The 20,990-nt window shown below is 43.4% G+C and overlaps 1 protein-coding gene across 1 annotated transcript in view; it reads right to left on the reverse strand.

Moving 5' to 3' along the window:
• Positions 1-20,990, reverse strand: part of MYRFL (myelin regulatory factor like) — a 167,849-nt gene that overhangs the window by 51,089 nt on the left and 95,770 nt on the right. The window contains exons 10-11 of the mRNA XM_056130686.1: positions 18,224-18,314; positions 9,700-9,900 (exon numbers count right to left, since the gene is read on the reverse strand). Of these exons, the coding sequence (XP_055986661.1) occupies positions 9,700-9,900; positions 18,224-18,314 (292 nt within the window). The remainder of the gene's footprint in view (positions 1-9,699; positions 9,901-18,223; positions 18,315-20,990) is intronic.

Consider the following 20,990-nt stretch of genomic DNA (forward strand, 5'->3'; position numbering starts at 1 on the left):
TTAAAAATTTTTAAAAATTGGGTTGATAGCTTAACTTCCAAGTGTGTACCAGCAAAGTTCTGATGTTTCCACTGAGTGTAGGAGTTCATTTTGGTTTCTTCAAAGTAGTTTCACCTCCAAGACAAGGGAAAGACCCCCTGCCAAGGTGCAAATAGATCCATTCTTTTCCTTCACATCATTAATCAAACTTATCACCAGTCAACTTGTCGTGGAACCTTTTTCATTTGTCTTCCCCATGGAGATGAGGATGTATTTCAGGGCATAGTTTTCTGTTTATTGCCAGTTTCTGTGAAAACCTACCATTTCTTTCAGGTAGTATGTTTCCAACTAATTATTTGTTGAATGCATTAATATCTTAAGAGCCAGAGTGCTAGTACAGGGATGAAGATATTTACCTTCCAATACAGAAGACCCCAGTTTGATCCCTGGCACACCAGGTGGTACCCCAAGCACTGTTAGGAGTGCTTCCCGAGTAGAGAGACAGGTGTAAATGCAGAGCACTGCTGTGTAGGGACCAAAAACAAAATAAAAAATAAATAAATAAGACCATTAAGACAGGAAGTAATTGGGGAAAAAATTGGGTATGGAGGTGGAAAGATGAGACTAAGCCAGGGGTATCAGGAAGAAAGATAACAGTGAGCCAAGTCCTGAGGTGGCAAATCCCAGAAAGGATATCTGCACCACACAGGCAATATGGGGAAAGACTTTGACTGCAAAGACTGAGAACTGAACCTGGAAGCACATGCAGGCCACAGTGGAAAAAAACTGGTCAACTTCCTCTTGCCCTTCGCAAACATTTATCACTATAAGCTCCTTCATTCATCTAACCAAGTTCACTGAGTAGCTAATAGGTCCTAGATGGTGTTCCAAGCACTGGGGATTCAATGCATGTTTCTCACGGGTATCTCAAAATGCGATGAATACTTCATTTATGTCTTATTCATCTCAGAACCTGCAGATTACCTTAGCAAACTGTTTAACAAGTCACCATAGAGAAGGAATGAAAGAAGGTAGGAAGTAAGAGGACAGAACAATTCCTCACACTAACAGCAGGTGGGCTCGTCCATGAAGATCCTTAGGCCAGAGAACTTACACAAATCTCTGCTCCCCATGCCATGGGAATCTTGTGAGACTTTACCTACTTCCTATTATCTGCTCCCTTTCCTGTCTGAGACCCCTCATCCACCAACAGAGAAGCTGCATTCCATCCTCACTTGCGATGGAACACCAAGAAGTACAGCCCTTACACAGGTTGTCTGATGGCTTAGAAGGAAAATGACTTCTATTGCCAGAGTTGAATCCTTAAATGTATTCTTCTCCCAAAACATATCACTAGACATCACAATTAAGTTCTAGAACACTATTGCCATTATATTGCAGACAGATTTGAGGGTTTTTTTTTGGGGGGGGGGGGAGTAGGGGGGGAGATGGTTCTGGGGCCACACCCAGTGATTCTTGGGTTGGTCTACACCAGGAATTACTCCTGGTAGTGCTCAGGGAACAATATGGGATGCTGGGGATGCAACCTGGGCAAGCCATATGTAAGAACTCATTGTCCTACCTATCTCTTTAGCCCTACAGACAGATTTTTTTTTATTGAATCACCGAGAGCTATTGTTACAAAATTTTCATGTTTGAATTTCAGTGATATGATGATTGAGCATCCATCCCTCCACCAGTGTATATTTTCTACCACCAATGTCCCCAGTATCCCACCCCTCCCTGTCTAACCCCTCCTCCTGCTTCTATGGCAGACAATTTCCCTCTTTCTCTCTCTCTCTACTTATGGGTATTATGGTTTGCAATACAAATACTGAGAGACCATCATGTTTGGTCCTTTATCTACTTTCAGCACACAACTCCCATTCCAAGCGATCCCTCCAACCATCGTTGACTTAGTGATCCCCTCTCTCTCCCAGCTGCCTTCTCCCCCAGCTCATGAGGCAGGCTGCCAACCATGGAGCAATCTTCCTGGCCCTTGTCTCTACTGTCCTTGGGTGTTAGTCTCATATTATGTTATTTTATATTCCACAAATGAGTGCAGTCATTCTATGTCTGTCCCTTTCTTTCTGACTCATTTCACTCAGCATGATACTCTCCATCACAAACAGATATTTTTGACCCAAGACATTTTGAGCATTGACTTGGGATTCTAAACACGCACGGGAAATGTTTCTCGAAGAAAACGGTCTTTAGATTTCTAATGCTGGTTTGCCAATATGCCAATGATAAAATATAAAATATTCTGTGCTCCACATGTATACACTTGGCCTGGAGAAAACCCTCGAGGCAAGGGCTGGAACTTCTTGAAGTCCCACCGTAGCAACCAACCCAGACCAGCACTTACTGACTTGCTGGATAGTTTAGCAAGAAACTAGAAACAAAATGTGGCTGTTTGATTTCATCTTGCCTGCAGCAGTTTGAGAAAGTTTTCTTGGGGATGTGCATGGCCATCCTCAAAGGCATCTGTATACCTAACTCAACAGTCCTGAGGAGACAGGTATGGCATCCATAGACGCCCCGTTTGTTCAGGTAGTAAGGTCTGCTCATCCCTTGCTCAGCTCAGGCCCATGCCAAAACTCTTCATTCTCTCTCAGGAGCAGCTTGAGCGACACTAGCTCACCCTGAACCCAGCACTTTTGTATTCAGCTCAGGGCCTGAGGGGAGATGGCAGGTGTGTTTGATTGACTCTGCCCACATCTGCCTTAACATGCTGGCGTGGGCCTGAGGAAAAAGAACAAACTTGAAGCATTTCATCTCAACTAACTTCTTTTCTCACTTTAATGTCTTTGTTTCTGTTTTTGTTCTGTTTTGGTTTGGGGTCACACCCAGTGATGTTCAGGACTTACTCCTAGCTGTGTTCAGGGATCACTGCTGGCAGTTCTCAGGGGACCAAATAGGGTAACAAGGATGACTGTGCACAAGACTAGCACTACCCACTGTACTAGCTCTCTAGCCCCTGACTCTAATGTTTATTATTACTTTTTTGGACTCCACACCAGGCTGTTTTCACTCGAGGCGCCCCAGAGTAGGGCGAATGAGAGCCCTCCCCACCCCAAGGGACCTAGCCCTGGCAGCCAACCTCCACTACCCAACTGCCGCCACGCTCCAGGCCACTTTCCAGATTTCGCAGTCGCTTTTCATCTGTTCAACACATCCCAAGACACTTACTACCCATTTTCCATAATTACCACACCATATTTGATGGGGTTCAGACATTAGGCAACAAATCATATATATAATATAACATGTATATATATTATATTATATATATGTATATTTCTCGGAGAGCCCGGCAAGCTACTGAGAGTATCCTGCCCTCCCGGGCAAAGCCTGGCAAGCTCTCCGTGGCGTATTTGATATGACAAAAACAGTAACGATAACAAGTCTCATTCCCCTGACCCTGAAAGAGGTTCCAATCATTGGGAAAGACAGCGGCTAAAATCTCAGGGCTCGGAGGAATCGAGACGTTACTGGCACCTGCTCAAGTAATTTGATGAACAACGGGATGACAGTGATACAGTGATTATTTTTTGACTGCCTTGTTTTGCACCTTTACCACAGAACTGGACTATGCTTTCAACTTCTTATTTCTTCACGCTTCTTTCTTCGCAGCACAACTATCCCAGGCTCATTTTCCTAGGTGGCCACTTTAAGACAAGTGTTCCTTTCTCTGGTCTCTGTTGACATCAGGAAATAGAACCTGCCTTATAGGTTCAGGAAGTGGCTCCCTAAGGCCCACCAAATTTCCCCCTTGCTTTTGTTTCGCAGCTTTCAAACTTATCTCCCTTTCTTCCTTATCTCCTCTGGGCTTAGATGTGGTCAGATAAGCACTGGGGATCTTCTCCACCAGACTCTGTGCAGAGTGCTCCTGAACTGAAAATCTGCAAAGCAATCTGGGCTGCTTTGTAGGGGCTCCAGGGGTCGCCATAGGCAGGCAGCAGGCTAGTAGCTGTCCATGCCACTGTATTAGGCAACACAGTCTGGCTGCTTCCTCTGATAGCTGCTTGTTCAGAAACCAGCTCTGCTTCCCATTGCTAAAAAGCAAACGGTATCCTGTAATCAGATCATCAAAACTTTGCACAACTTCCTGACCCCCTTTCTTCTCTCGGAAACTGAGCTGAACTCTCTAGGATTAAGGAAGCAAAAAACAAACTGATTAGAGCATGTAATTGGGATGTTGTAATAACCCCCTCCTGGGGGCAGATACATGGCTACATTATTTTGATTTTTGATTAAATCAAAAGAAAACCTTCAAAGTAACTTCATGGGGCCAGAAGATAGTGGTTAGGAGTCATGCCTAGCTTGCACCCTGCCCATGTTCAATTCCAGGCACTACATGAGCATCCAAGCTGTAGGCTTGGAGGCTCCAACACTGCGGGTCTACGTGGCATCTTGTCCTTGGGCCCTTGCACTGAATTGCCTGCCAGGTTGGCTGAGAATTGCCTGTGGGGTCCCAGAGCCCTCAAAGAACATCTAGGAAAGTCCTCATTCCTCCCAAAAGAAATAACTTTGTACTGATAAGGACCCCAGGCCTCATTGAATAGAACTGTTAATTGGAGACTAGAAATATAGCACAGCACATAGAGTGCATACCTTGCATGTAGCTGACCCAGATTTGATTTCCAATACTGCATATGGTGCCCTGAGCATCGCCAGGCATGATCCCAGAACACATAGCCATGAGTAAGCACTGGTTATTGAAGATTACAAGGGCCATACTTGATGGGCCATCACTACTTCCTAGTATTATACTAAAAGCTTACCTAACAAAGCAAAGTCGACCCTGCTGACATAGCACAACCACTTTCTACATGTGGGATGTGTGATTACATGTGCCTATGGCATGTTTCTCAATCATGAACGCATTCCTACACATAAGTATACACAATATACCCTGGAACACTCCTAAATGTGTACAGATTGTTGCATCACCATAACTCTATCCACCATAGAGGCAGACTCTTCTCTTCTCGAGATTATTCTCTTATATCTTGTGGCCAGCGTCACTTTCCAACTTATACGTTGCTTTCTTAGCAATAAAGTCCTTCCTTTCTATTTAGCTCTTCCCGTGATTCTTAGGTGGCCATTCAAATAAATTCAAAGGGCTTATTGGCTTTCAAATAATTTATTAATAAAATAATTGAGCAATATATCATCTGTCACTGTCACTGTCCTCCCGTTGTTCATCAATTTGCTCGAGCGGGCCCAGTAACATCTCCATTGGAGATTTTGTTGTTACTGTGTTTGGCATTATCGAATACATAATGGGTAACTAGCCAGGCTTTGCCGTGCGGGCGGGACACTCTCAGTAGCTTGCCGGGCTCTCTGAGAGGGGCGGAGGAGTCAAACTCGGGTCGGCCATGTTGGCTGCATGCAAGGCAAACACCCTACCTGCTGTGCTATCTATCCAGCCCCAGTAAAAAGTTACTGCAAGAAGTTATGCAAAACTCCAAGATTTTTATAGTCCGAAGAGACAGGGGCAACATTAGGTTTAAAAGATTCTTTGCAATAAAGCCCCCCTTTTCAATAAAGCCCCCTTCTCTTACTTGAAGGCCTAGGTCTCTTCATGAGAATTACCTCACTAGTGCACACCAAGAAATTCCACATTGGTTTAAAATTTCACTCTGGGGAGAGGCAGAAATTATGATTAGTTTAGCTCTTAAGTCTTGGTGGGGTTTTGGCAGACATGAATCTACTTTGTGTCCATTCCTCCCGCTCTAACACTAGGCATCCTTAAACAGGAGCCAATTGCTTCTAGCTCTATGCAAAGGCCCATTTCCAGCACAGTTGGGAGAATGAGTCTCTTTTGCAAAAGGTGAAAATGACTGAATTAGTCTGAGGCCCCTTCAGGAGACAGATGGGCACAATACCCACCCTGCCAAAGCCCTGGCCCTACAACCACACCCGACCACTGCAACCACCTTAATTCTACCACTTTATGAATATTGCCTGCAGAGATACCAAACTGAGAATTGCTTCAAATACCTGATACCTAGACTGAGAACGTTTGTATTTTTTGGAGTAGGGGTGGATAGCCTCCCCCTAACCTCCATACTTCCTGAAACCTCAGCAGCCACCCCAACCTCCCAAAGCCACTGCCTTGTCAACTCACTGGCCCAGACCATAGATCTTGAAGTCTCTGAACACTTCCTAATTCCTCAATTCTGAAATTCTAGTTGGAGCACACCAAATTAGACGGAAAAAAAAATAGAAGCCAACTAAACTCAATAAACAAAAGTAATAATACAGAAGGTCCATCTAACAACAAACAGCTTAATAAATTCTTAGACAAGGACTTAACCCTGTGATCAAATATAACAATTTTCACATAAATTGATATTTTATAGTTTTGCCTTGTGTGCAGCTGGCCCAGCTGAGCCAGTTCAATTCCTCCGCCCCTCTCGAAGAGCCTGGCAAGCTACCGAGAGTATCTCACCCGCAGGGCAAAGCCTGGCAAGCTATTAGCTACCCGTGACATATTCAATATGCCAAACACAGTAACGACAAGTCTCATGATGGAGACGTTACTGGGCCCGCTTGAGCAAATCCATGAACAATGGGAGGACCGTGTCTGTGATAACATAGCACAGGTTCGATTCCTCCACCCCTCTTGGAGAGCCCAGCAAGCTACCAAGAGTATCTCGCCTGCATGGCAAAGCCTAGCAAGCTACCCGTGACGCATTCGATATGCCAAACACAGTAACAGCAAGTCTCACAATGGAGACGTTACTGGGCCCGCTGAAGCAAAATCGATGAACAACGGGAGGACAGTGCTACAGTGCAGTGCTATTGATTTTAATGTTGCAACTTTGTTATTTGATCAATATTATTTCTAAAATTGTATCAATAGTTGTGAATTTTTCTCCATTAAAATAAAAAAAGAAAGAAAGAAACATAATGGAATCAGGGAGCTATGATGATAAAATTGAAACATCTGTGAGCACCGCCACCATCACTACCATCTCTCTGTTCTGCAATGAATGGCAAAAAGGACAGGTAAGCTTTCTAGAGACATTATTTCATAGATATGCACAGGCCTATTAAATGAGGCCAAAGATTAATAATTGATAAGAGCAACTGTCCTTGCTTCAAAGTCAAAAGATAAGGACCATCTTCTTCATTTTTTCTTCCTCAAAATCCTACTCCCTACTTTGTCTGTAGACAAGGTTGGGTACCTCAGGAGATCAGCCCACAGGGGTTTTTATGTTTCTTCAGGAGCCCAAGCCTGCAGCCAACCATTCTTTAAAATTTCTCTTCCTTCTCTAGAAACAACATTTATTATGACCATGCAGACAAAATGAACATGAGATTATCATCATCCCACAAGCTGCCTGGTTGCCCATAAAGCTTTTCTCAGTACCTCACTGTGTTTCTCTTCTGACTGGCCCTCAATTGGTTGTGCAGCAAACCTTCTCAGTGACATAAAGAAAATAAAGCACTGTAGCACTGCCCTTCCATTGTTCATAGATTTGCTCAAGCGGTCACCAGTAACATCTCGATTGTGAGACTTGTCGTTACTGTTTTTGGCATATCAATACGCCATGAGGAGTTTGTCAGGCTCTGCTGTGTGGGCAAAATACTCTCGGTAGCTTGCCAGGCTCTTCGAGAGGGATGGAGGAATCAAACCTGGGTCGGCTGCGTGCAAGGCAAATGCCCTACCCGCTGTGCTATTGCTCCAGCCACAAATATAAAATCATTCCTCCTCCCATTGTTCATCGATTTGCTCGAGCGGGCCCAGTAACGTCTCCATTGGAGATTTTGTTGTTACTGTGTCTGGCATATCGAATACGTCACGGGGAGCTTGCCAGGCTCTGCCGCGCAGGCGAGATACTCTCGGTAGCTTGCCGGGCTCTCCGAGAGGGACGGAGGAATTGAACTCGGGTCGGCCATGTTGGCCGCGTGCAAGGCAAACGCCCTACCGCTGTGCTAAATGTTATCAACACTTTTATAGGTAAATTATATCTATTTACTTAGCCTCACATAGCTAAAAATACATCATGTGTTGGAACTTAGAAAAAAACCCTTAGCCTCTGTAAAAGGAAACTAGTATTCTCTCTTTGCAGACTGAAAAAAGAGATGATACTTGAGTCATCTCAAAGTTCCTAGGTCAGAGTTTTCCAGAACCAAGAGTCTGGGATTCTCTTTATTCCATTATGCTGTTGTGAGAAAAGAATGGGTCCTGGGAACTTTATCTGTAGGATTGGGGTAACATTTCATTTATATGGTCATCAAACGTCCCTTCCTAAAAGGGATGTGGGAAGTTCAAGAGAAACTATTAATTTTAAGGCAATATATTTCTTCAAACCAAGAAGTACCCTGTGAAGGTGTAGTCACTGGAGCTGTGGAAAAAAGTGGTGCCAAAACAGTGGTGCAGAATTTGACTGTTTGTCATCTTCTACCTACATTTAGATTAAGACATGTAAGGCCTTGGTAAGGCCAATGGAATGAGTGTGTCTGAGTTGGCCGGCATTTTAATAGCAGGCATTTTATCTCTCTCAAAAGGTCAAGCACATAGTATCTCTATCTGCAAATGTATGTGAGAACTTTCTAGCCCTAAGAGTTCCCATCTGGCTAGAAGGTCACAGTTCTTACAACGTGAAACGTAGCTTTGTAATCAGCATAAAAAGTCTACAATTACAACCATTCTCTAGAATCCTCTCAGCAAAGGAAGACATTCCTTGGCCAGTTTAGAAAAACCAGTGACAGATTTGCTCAGGGAGAGGAATGCAGTCTGGAAGAACAGCCAATGATTAATAGATTAAATCTTTTATTAACTAAAAAAAGAACAAGGAAAGAGAGGGGGAGGAGTCTCGGGTAGTGGGGTGAACAACCATACAATTCTGTCACAGCCTGGACAATGCTACCAGAAGTGGTAGAAGTAGTGAATGGAAAATAATGATACTAGAAATGAGCTGAAACCCAAAGTGTCCTGGCTAAGGGAATAGTAGCTGAACCGTCCCTGTTCCATTCATTCCATTTTGATCTCAGTGGGTTTAAAAGATAAGGGACTCAGTGGGGAGATACATTTCCATCTGACAGAAAGACACCTGAGTTCTGGCAGGGTGAAGTCTTCCATCTAAGGTCACTTGGCTAGGGTAAGTCCCAGGAAGAGTGGCTGCCTCCTGATTTCTGAGTGCCACCAGGTCATTGCCTCTCTTTGGTGGGGGAAGATCTTGACCCTGAACCTCAGGCTATAAAGTCAACCTTGGCAGGGCAGAAGGAGCTCTTTTCCAACTGCTCCTCAAAGGACCGTGAGTAGGGAAGGCCACTGCTGGAGGGATGGTACAGGGCCCCTGGGAAGAAGCTGTTGGAAAGATTCAGAAGAAATAGGAGCAGGAAATGGGCTTAGTCAGAACCCAGGAGAAAAATGGGGAGAGGAATGGAAGAAAAGAGGCATGCTCCGACAGTTAACAAAGCCTCATGGAGTAAGGGCAGAAGCCTGTGGAGAATAATCCAGATGCCTCCTGTAGAGAAACCAGCACTCTTCAGCCTTGGCCTTCTGCTCCTATCTGAAAATCCACCTCTAGGGGCGGTCAGCCAAAAGACCGAGCCACTTCGACAGTTGTCACTGAGTCTGGCTTGACACCAGCACCAACACCTGAGCCACCCTAGGTGAGGGGTGTCAGAAACCAGGAAAGAGACGCCCCCTCCCCGGCCCAGCTAACACAGGTGTCAGGGGGCCACCCAAGGCCTCACCTCCTGGATATTCTGCTTGGCCCGGCTGTCAGAGGGATGCATGATCGTCCCCATCACTTTCGCGTTGCCGCAGACAACCAGGGCTTCATCCGGGGCATCTGTGTTTATTCCTACTCGACTGTGACAGACAACAGATTCTGGAACTTGTCCTCGCTGCCATAATGTGTCACTGTCATTTTCAAATTGCCCAGGATTAGAGGCCTGGGGGAGGGAAAAAAAAGCACATAAATATATTACAATGAAAGTTACAATTGCCAGGACTCCTCAGCAAAGTAGAATGTTCTCTTAGTCTTTTCACATGGAGAGTTGTATGTTGAATGAGATATTCTGACATATCCAAATTACTATGGCTACAGGAGAACCAAGGTCGTGGGGAGTGGGTTGCCCTCCCTCCCCCACTGCTCTGCAGAAGTAGGTGCTCTGCATGCAGTCATTTGTCTCGATTGCCTCTATTTGTAATTGAGAATGTGTCATGGGTGACTGGCAAGGAAGATGACTCAAAAGTATGAACTTTTAAAAGATAATCATGACCATAATTTATAATCAGAATATGACATCAGAAAATATTACAAGTTTCCAGCCAGACAGATAGTACGGGAGGTATTGCCTGCAGCCAACCACAGTTCAATCCTCAGAACCACATGGCCCGTGGTCCCCTGAGCATGGCCAGGTGTGATCCCCAACCACAGAGCTAGGAATAAGCCCTGGACACAGCCAAGTGGGGCCCCAAAGCCCATCAAATATATCAACGTATTATATTCATAATATAGTTATATATTATGCAGTAGATAATATAATGATATTATTAAGACTAAAAATTTTAAATATATTGTACTCACTTAGCCATTTTATAGTTTGAAACACATTTATGACTAGCTACATAACTGACAAGCAAATGGCATGTAGATATATTTAAATACTCCCAGTTATTTCTTCCATGCAGAAGGTACTAAAGAAGAGTGCCAGCCGCCTGTGCTATGAACTAATCTATGCCACAATTCTGTGTTCTATTGTTCTTATTCTACTGATTTCAAGACTCGAAAGAATACTAAAGTTCCCAAAACTATTAAGTTCTGGAGCTGGAATAATAGTTTCTTTGACCCGCTTGAGCAAATGGATGAACAACAGGCTGAGAGTGACAGTGACAGTGAGTATTAAATTATGATTCTACTTCTCTTATTTTACAGTGTTGTCTAGAAGTAGCCTGAACCAAATACAGTCTTAGGAGGGAAAATAGATCAAAGGGAGACTACTAGGAAAACAAATTTCTGGAGATTTACTCTTAAATTTTAAAAAAAATTGTTTTGCAGAAGATATTTGCCATGGTTCTGTCTTTCCTCCTCCTTTCTTTTTGTAGCTGATGAAATTATTTCTAAATATCTCCAAGTATCTTTAAATATGGAATTTTGACTCGCTCAACATCCTCACCAAAAGATTTGTTTCTAAAATTTTGGCCCATCTTATTCTTCTGAATGTGATTTCTGTGTGTTTGGGACAAGTTGTGACAAATTCAACAAACAGTGGGGACTCAAATCATCCATGCAGCCAGCACTACAGCGTGGCGTCCATTGGCCCAAGAGGTTCGGTGACACTAGTGTTGAAGAATACCCCAGACAGTCACAGTGGTTTCCTCAGGGAGCAAGCTGCAAAGTGCAAGTAGAAACCAACAGGAAGGAAATTCTGTTTGCTGTATATGCCTGGGTGTTATTTGAATGTTCTTACTGTACGTGTGTGCCACTAATACAAAACATAAGTAAAACCACAAAGTTCTTAGTTTGGGTTCAGTTAAAACATTTTTAGGTCATCTACTTCCTGTTTCATTTCCACCTGTTTGAACTCTGAGCTGCTTGGAAGACTCAAATTCCATAGATAAGAGCTGTGAAAGAATGTAAAATAACAATCGGTACATTATTTTGTGTGAATTCACTTAAGCAAAAGGCTTTTTTGCAAGACCCTTAGAGCCCTCTTAGTTATGAATACAAAATTGGCTTTGACTCAAATCTCCTCCCCTCCCCTCTTCCTTCCCCTTTCCTCCGTTCCCCTCTTTCTCTTCCACCCCTTCCTTTCCCTTTGCCCTCCCCTCCTCACTTGTCTTCTCTCCTCCTCTCCCCTCCCCCTCCCCTTATCCCCTTCCTCCTCCCTTTCCCTTTGCACTGTTCAGCCCTCCATTCCTCACCTCTAGTTTCCCCACCATTCCTCTTCTCCTCTTCCTTCCCCACCTCTCCTCACCCCTCTCCCATTCCTTCCCCTTCTCTCCCCTCCTCTTCCATTCTCCTCCCTTTCCCTGCTCTTCCCACCCCTCTTCTTCCTCCCCTCCCTCCCCTCCCCTCCCCTCCCCTCCCCTTGCCTTCCCTCCTTTTTCCCTCTCCCTCTCCTTCCTCTCCCTCTCCCTCTCCTCTCTTTCCTTCCTCCCCTTTCCTTTTTTGGGGTCACTCCCAACAAAGCTCAGACACCTGGTGTCACCCTGACAGATAAGCCCAGCTGTGCTCTGTGGCACCTGTGCAGAGCAGCAATGCAATGCTGGGTACAGGGTGTGAGGTACTGGCTGTCAGGGATGGACTCAGATTCTGCACATGCTCAACATAGGGTCCACCATCTCCTGCGCCTAGATTCGGATCTTTTAGTACCATACAATCAGCTATATCCAAAGGTATGGTATAGCAAATGCTGATATATTTTGCTCTGCTCTAAACATAGTGAGCCACTTCAAGGAAACAAGATTGAACAGTGACAGGCTGTTGGGGTTTTTAGTTTTGTTTTCACTTAAAGAGCTCCGGTATAATTATCAGGTGAGTAACATGATGCTGGGAGAGCAGCTATTAGTAGATTTATTTCTTTGGAACAATCGCAACAATGTCACTTGACTTTCATCAGGTGAACATTTAACTTCCTAAATAAGTAGACATCAATGTGAAAGGGAGCACAGATTGACAACATTTTAAATATATAGTCCTAATTGGTAGGTAAAGGTAAAGGTAAAGGCCCTCCCGTTGATCGTCGATTTGCTCGAGCGGGCCCAGTAACGTCTCCATTGGAGACTTTGTTGTTACTGTGTCTGGCATATCGAATACTCTCGGTAGCTTGCCGGGCTCTCCGAGAGGGGCGGAGGAATCGAACTCGGGTCGGCCATGTTGGCCGCTTGTAAGGCGAACGCCCTACCCGCTGTGCTATCGCTCCAGCCTAATTGGTAATAAAAAATTTTATAAATTCTTTGATTTTTATTTCCCTGATTTGGTTTCCACAATCTGAATGTGTCCAAGTAAGCTAGAATGTTTCTTTTTCTGGAATTTTGAAATTATATTCACATGGGACTCAACAGCAGTTGATTTGTATTAATGAGCAAAATTAATTCCCATTCTAAAATTATTTTATATATATCACATTCTTATGTATTTAGGGAAGACTTGAACAATTATGCTTATATTGCATCATGTCTATATTACATTAATTGACTGTGTGACCTTGGGGCAGTCACTTCACCTCTCTCTGCACCAGTTTGTCTCTGAAGATAATAATGTCTAATAATGTCTTCTTTACCTATACCTCAGGGTGTGGAATTCACTGAGCTCAGAAATGGGTGTGCATTTTGCTTACAGGAAACTGAATGGTCTCAAACTCATCCACAACCATGGTCCCGGAGATGGATCCACTCTCCTCAACTGCAGTACACCTCAATTCTGGGGAACTCCAGGCACAAAAAGATAATGTAAATGGTGCCCCCTGCAGGGGCTTGCTTGGAATCAGAAAAAGCTTTCCTAGCAATTTCAGGCCAACGTTTAAGTTTGGAATGGAAAGCTGACCTTGCTTTGCTTTATCTTCCTCTGTTTTAATATCTAAAGCAGCAAAAGAAGAGAATAACAGAGCTTTAGCTAAGGAAAACAACGTCTTAGAAATAAATTTCCTACCTTCCAGATGGAAAAGAGAAGGGATCACTAAGAGAATGATGGCTTGAGGAACAAGTCGGGATGAAAGTAGATAAAGGACCAAACATGATGACCTCTCAGTATTTGCCTGTATTGCAAACCAGAATGCCCAAAAGTAGAGAGAGAGAGAGTATGGGGAATATTGTCTGTCATGGAAGCAGGGGAGGGCGGGGATAAGGGGGTGTCCTGGGGAGATTGGTGGTCGGGAATGCGCCCTGGGGAGGGATAGGTGTTTGATCACTGTGTGATTGTAACCCAAACATGAAAGTTTGTAACTATCTCAAGGTGATTCAATAAAATTAAAAGAAATTTTTTTTCTATCTTCAAAAGAGCTATGGGAAATGGACCTAGATACTTTTTCTATGAAGTGCTACTTAAGCAGTGGTCCACAGACCAGCCAAGTCAGCATCTCCTTGGAAGCTTTCAGGAATATATATTCTTGAGCACCTCCAATCCACTGAATCAAACACTTCAGGAGTGTGAACCAAGTATCTGTCTTTTTTATAAGCTCTCCAGGGATTCTTTATAAGTTCTCTAAGCATAAGCCACAAGGATCTTGCTAATGTGTCTGAATTTCATCTCTGTGCCGTACATACTCTAGCCCCTCCATCATTGATGGAAGGTTCTGTTGAATACTGCTGCAGAGTAAAGCAGAGTAAAGCAGACATCTCTTGGTACACTGTTTCCTTGGGATAAATAAAAATTCATCTGATACCTAGAAAAGGGACGTTTATGTGTGTGTGAGTGTGTGTTGGGGGAGAGAAGGGAGGATTGTGGACAGAAATAGTCCAATGTCGAATGCCCTGCCACAAAGGCAGGGTGGGATGGGGGGGGTAGGGATGGGAGGGATACTGGGATCCATGGTGATGGAAAATGGGCACTGGTGGAGGGATGGGTATTTGATCATTGTATAATAGAAACCTGAGCACAAAAATTTGTAAGTCTACAACTGTACCTCATGGTGTTTCACTAATAAAAATTTAATAAATAAATAAATAAATTACAAAAAAAAAGAAATAGTCCAATGTCAATGCAAATGTACATAAAATGATACTGAATGTCTCTACTCTATTGTGTCCCTTGCTACTCTAGCAATCACATTCTTATTCTTTCTTTTGTTGTCCCTGCCCCTGGGGGGTTGGTTTTCCACTTCACTACAGAATGAATGCAGAGCAGTCAAAAGGGACTTCTTAGGGATGTTCTTAGAGAAAAGAAATGGGAATTTAATCTATTAGTTTTCAAAACTAAAAAAAAACTTGGTGTGTCTTTGAAAAGCAGACAAAAGTAATCATCCCTCCTGCTTGCAACACAGTGCCCCAAACCCTATTTAATTATACGTTTGAGAACAAAAATGGAGCCGATGGAAAAGCCTAGTCATTACCAAGGAGAGTCTGCAGGAGCTCTGCTGGGGAATGCTCCCAAAAACAAAGACCTGGGAAATAAATCTGTTCCTCGGAGTAAATCTTAATTTTCATTAAATTGGCCAATTTACACTACAGGATCATAATAGGTTTCTAAAATTGTTTTGATTGACAGTGCAGATGAACAATCACTGGGGCTTGCCCATTAGACTCTCTTTAAGGAGAATTCTTACCACTGTGGTCTCCTGAATCCCACCTGCAACCCCCACCACTGAAACTCTGCTCAGAACCTCACATAAACACCCTGATGGTAAATCTCTGCTATCAAGAAGAATGATTCCTGGCCTTCAAAATGAATCTGAAAATTTTCTAGGTGCAGTTCACAATTAATTTCTCATGCAATGTAGCCAGAGCTGATAATGTCTTTAACTGTCCCTCCCCCACCCCAACACTGCTCCCACATCTTCATTCTGAAGCTCAAACCAGTAGGTCCAGGCTACAGCTTCTGTGGGCGTATCTGACTGACTGTTTTGTGATGTGTACACTGGCCTGCTCTCTTCAAACTCATAATGCATACAATGCTCAGTATCCTCTAGAATCTCATGTGTTCTGTGGAGAATGCTAAAATTCAGATTCAAATAATGCATTTCCTGGTAGAGGGGATTGCTTTGGACCACCCCCGGCTGTGTTTAGAAGCTATTCCTGGCTCTGTGCTCAGGAGTGATCTTGGCGGCACTCAGGGGACCAAATGCAGTGTCGGGGGTCAAACCAGGTTCAGCAGGACACAAAGCAAGTGCCTTAACTCTGACCCCTGTACTAGCTCTCCAGCCCAGTGCTACTTCTTCAAGCTAGTTTTTCTCTTAGTTGATTTAAACAGTGAACAAGCCAACCGTCAATGATCCTCTTCTGCATTTAGGATTGAAAACAAAATAACATCAAGAAGTTATTTCCAGTGGGGATTGGGGAAAGCATGAAGAGCATCTGTGTGATTCCCATGGTCTCTTCTCTCATTGTTGTTTTCTTCCTGCCATTCTTCCTATGGCAGGAAGAAAGCTATCAAATTTGAAATAAAATTTTTAAAGACAACTTTCTTGAATTACATGACATCCAGTGTATACTACATAGGTATTTGTGCCAAGTGTAAATTTTAGAAACTATGACTCGGTAAAGTCATAATTAAGAGAGAAGTGATCTGCATGCTGTGCCCATGTTTTTGGTAACTGAATTTCGGCAGTGACACTCTCTCTCCTGGGGCTGTGTGGACTTACACAGAAACAGAGAGCAACTCTGCAGCAACTATCAGCAGGAAACGGAGAATCCTCTAGCCCAGATAAATTATTCAAAGTATGAGGTTGACTCACAGCACGGGACCCAAGTAGGAATTACACACTCAGAGTGGTGCTTTCATGCTATCTAATCTAGACCGACTCTGAAAAGAGAGGGCTCCCTGACTTGAGTCCTTCCTCTGAGAAACCAGACACAACAAGCAATGTAGCTTTCCAGACTTGACTTTAGATCATATTGTTAGAGCAGAAAAACCTTCCCAGACTCCACTAGGGGAGATGTCTGAGGTCACCCAGCACTCTGCTGAGGAATGCATGGGGACCTCTGGCCTTGGCTCATGACCAGAAAAGGGTCCCACCTGCCTTGGTCCCAGGGAAGCCTTGTGGATCACCGGTTAGATCTAGAGCCATTGAAACGCATGCAGACCAGCCAGATGGAGCCCAGTTCTCAGCCTCGGTCACCTGAACAGTGTGGCACTCATTTCTGACATTCCCACACCTCCATTCAAACCGTGAGATTCAGTTGAAGGATTTCTAAGAATTGGTGATTTGTTATGTTTTTCATGTGGAGAGGGATGGGGGAAGGAGTGGTGTTGGAGATAATACCTGATGGTGCTCACAATTTACTCCTGGCTTCTTGCTCAGGGATCAAATGTGACGCTCAGTGTCATCCTGGGTTAGCTGTGTGCAGGACAAACCTTACCCACTGTCCAGCCTCAGATTTGTTATTTTTAACTGAGTAAAAGAGTCACACAAAGCACTCTTTGTTTCAAAAATAATCATTCAAGACAATGAAAGAGAGACTTCCCCAAATGGACAAAGCTTGTCCCTAGGTCTCTGGTTAAAAGTCCATGTGAGCATGTCTGGAGTAAACAGTTTTCCCTATTGCAGTCTGCATGTCCTCCCTGGTCACTTCTGAGACACATGACAACACAACTGGGCTCCTGGGCCACTAGACCCATACTTAGCAGTTTCCTCATCCTCCTGGCCCTTCCCAGACCCATGCAACCCCCCTCAGCTGCAGCTGTGAACAGCTTTATGTTCTGTGGCTGCTGCCAAGATACCGGTCCACAGCTGGGACCAAGAACACATTTAGCAAAATGTGCTAAGTCCCAACTATGTGTTGGGCAGAAGACCAAATGTCCTAACCAACCACTTTGGGGCATAGAATCCATTTCTATCGCTTCCCCCACCTTGGGGGTTTTGAGGTGAGATAAAAGTGGGTTATAATTTGGGCTCCATCATTGACAAGCTGTATGGTCAAGAGTGACATTCTCATCCTGTTGAATCACTGCCTCTCAGATATAAAGAAGATAATGTCAGTGTAAAATTATGTCCTATATTCATTATTTAGGCTAGAATCAAAAATATGGTGTAGGAGCTGGAGCGATAGTATAGCAGGTAGGGCGTTCTTGCATGTGTCTGACTCAGGTTAGGTCCCTGGCAACCCATATGGTCTTCTGATCACCACTAAGAGTGATTCCTGAGTGCAGAGCCAGGAATAACCCCTAAGCATTACCAGGGTGTGGGCCTCAAAACAACAACAATAACAAAGAATGTAAAAAATACACTTTCTCCATCTAGACACTACAGATATTCGGAAAGGAATCCTTCCTGGTGTGAAGTATTCTGTGCAATGTCATGTATTAAGCAGTTACTGTGGTCTTTACTGATGGTTAGGGGACACCAGCAGAACTCCCCAGCTTTGGGTGACAACCCAAAGTGGTTGCAGATATTGCCACATGACCTTGGGGAGACAAAGTTTCCCTCAGTTGAGAACCACTATGTAAAAATTAAAATAATTGTGCCTGCTCTTACATTTAAAATAATTGTGTCTGCTCTTATAAGCTGCAATGGAGAAACAGTATATGTCAAGCAGGTCTTAAAAAATGTAAATTCTTCTCCCTAGGAAGAAAAGAATTTTTCTCTCCAAAAATGTCAAAAGAACTGAGCTTACCCTCACAATGATCCTTTCAGAGACATGGGCCGCTAACAGGTAAAACTGGTCCTGGTTAGCAGCATACAGTCCAACCACCAACATGAAGTATCTAAATGACAAACAGTAGATCCATGTGAGCATGTAGGGGAATAGAAACATGATATGTGCAACCTGATACCATTCATCCATGCTGCATTTACTTAGATGGCTTTGTACGTGGAAAGTTTTTTTTCTCCTGTGCCAAGTCGCCCCTCCTCTGGAATAAGAGAGTTCATTCTGGACTGACTATCCTTCTGGACCCTTCTAATGCCCAGTTTGAGGTACTTGTAAGCTGCATTCCTGCGCTCTCAGCACAACTGCTCATTAATTCACATACAACAGAATGTTGCCTAAGATGGGCCTTTGTCCATGGTCAGTCAAGCTGCACATCCCACCCCTTATTGGAGAGACACCCATCAGGACTCAACCAACCAACCTGACTTGCTCTTGGTCACATACCTTCTATCTTCCACTTTAAAGTATATGAAGGCCTTTTATTTTATATATATATTTTACTATTTTTATGTAGGTACTGGGGTTTACAATACCATTAATTATACTCTTCATGTACACATCATTCCAACACTGACCAGTCTGGATCCTTCCACCAGTGTCGGAGACCCCTCCCAGCCCCTCCCCTGTAAACTCAGTTCTGTAGATATATTCTGTTTCAATGACAATTAAAATCCTGGCTGAAGACAAACTTCATCAATGTCATCTCAACTGCTTTATCAAACATACCATTCATGAGACATTTTAAAGATCCAACCATGTCTTAAAAATTAAATGAGGAAAAAGGTAAGTGATAGTACAATGGGTAGTGCATTTGCCTTGCATCCCTGAGCACAGACCCAGGAGTAAGCCCTGAGCACTGCTAGTTGTGGTCCACAAGCCAAAAACAATTTTTTACATATTTAATGAAATTTAATTTAATGAAAACTATATCTATCAGAGGACGTTTAGTTTTAAGAACAATATGAAAAAACTTCAACAACTTTGATAACATGCTACAGATTTCTAATCCCTAAAGAACAAGACCTGTCCCTAAACCTAAAGTTATTTAGTAATAATTGGCATATCATCATTAGTATTTAATGCTATTATCACATTAGTATTAATATTAATTGTCATTAGTATTAATACCATCATTATTAGTATTACTATCTAATGAGTGCTCAAAAAAAATCAGCACCTGCTTATCTACATGATTTTACTTAGATCCAGAACAACCTACTGGAGTGCGATAGTGTTTCTCAAAGAAAATGGTACTGTCCCCCTACCAGGTGGGGAATGGGGGCACTAGAACAACCCAAGCTATGGTAGCAGGTCCAGGAGCAGCCAGGAATGCTTTGTGATTGCCACTTCTACCAGGTAGATCTCCAGGGAAGTGATGATTGACTGAGGCAGGGGTGTGGAGGTGTCGTTGGGGCCATACCTGATGGTGCTCAGGGCTTATTCCTGGCTCTGTGCTGTGGGATCACTACCGGCAAGTTTAGGAAATAATATGCAGTGCCAAAAATCTAATCAGGGTCAGCTGCATGCAAGGCAAGTGCCTTAACCTTGTATTAGCTCTCTGACACCTGAGTGACATTTTCCCTGAAAAGGGGCAGAAGGTTAAATAAGTTTGGAACCTCTATCTGGAGTAGGATGTGGTGATTGTCTCCACTTACAAACTAGGAAAATAAGCCTCAGAGGGGTTCACGCCTCTGAGATATACACTCAGTTAGTATATCAAATATTGTATCCAATTCCACAACCAATTTCAACTAAACAAAATGAAAATAAACTTTCAGTGCCAAGAGGTAATCCCCTAAGCACCACTAGATGTGGTACTGAAACCAAAACAGTATTGACAAAACAAACTTTTTGATTTTAAGACCAATAGTGGTTACCAGAAAGAAGTGAGAGATAGGGATGGATAACCTAGGCAAAAGGGTTCAGATGAACAAATGGAGGATAGAATTGGATTTTTTTTATCCAGTGGTGCTCAGGACTGACTCCTGGCTCAGTACTCAGGAATCACTCCTGGCAGATGTGATGCCAGGGACCAAAGTGTGGTTGGCCACATGCAAGTCTAGTAAGTGCCTTAACATCTATAACTATCTGCATGGTCCAGAATTGGAATTTTAATGGTGAACTGAACTTAGTATAAACATTGAAGATTTATCATGGAGCCTACCTGATCTTATTTTATCTTATATAATAGTAACTAGACTATAGTAAACTTACATGTAGACTTAAATGCTCATTCCCAAAGGATCCTCAAACTTGAGCCTCCCACAGAGTCCCAGGGCACATTTATTATGATGGGAATCTCTGGACCCTGCCTTCAGAGCTTTGATTCAGGAGATCTTCAGCAGGGCCTCTGAGCTTGCATTTCTACTTATTGGTTGAATTAGTCCAGGCTATGTCATCTCTCTAATTCGAACTCGAGAGATGAGAACTATAAGTCTTAATCAGTGGTGGAGATTCATCACAATTATAAATTTTCCTTTGTGGGACCAGAGCAATGGTAGAGTAGATAGGCACTTGCCTTGCAGGCTGCTGACCCAGGTTCATTCCCCAGCACTGCATATGATCAGTCCCCTAAGCCTGCCATGAATGATCCCTGAGTTCATAGTCAGGAGTTAGCCCTGAACTCCACCAAATGCGGTTACCTCCCAAAGCAAGCAAAAAAGCAAACAAAACCCACCTCTTCCTTTGTAATCAGAGGGTCACAGAGGGAGCTCAGGACTCAGAGCATTGT

Source organism: Sorex fumeus, unplaced genomic scaffold (genome assembly GCF_029834395.1).
Source record: "Sorex fumeus unplaced genomic scaffold, SorFum_2.1 ptg000081l, whole genome shotgun sequence".
In the NCBI taxonomy this organism is placed as follows: domain Eukaryota; kingdom Metazoa; phylum Chordata; class Mammalia; order Eulipotyphla; family Soricidae; genus Sorex; species Sorex fumeus.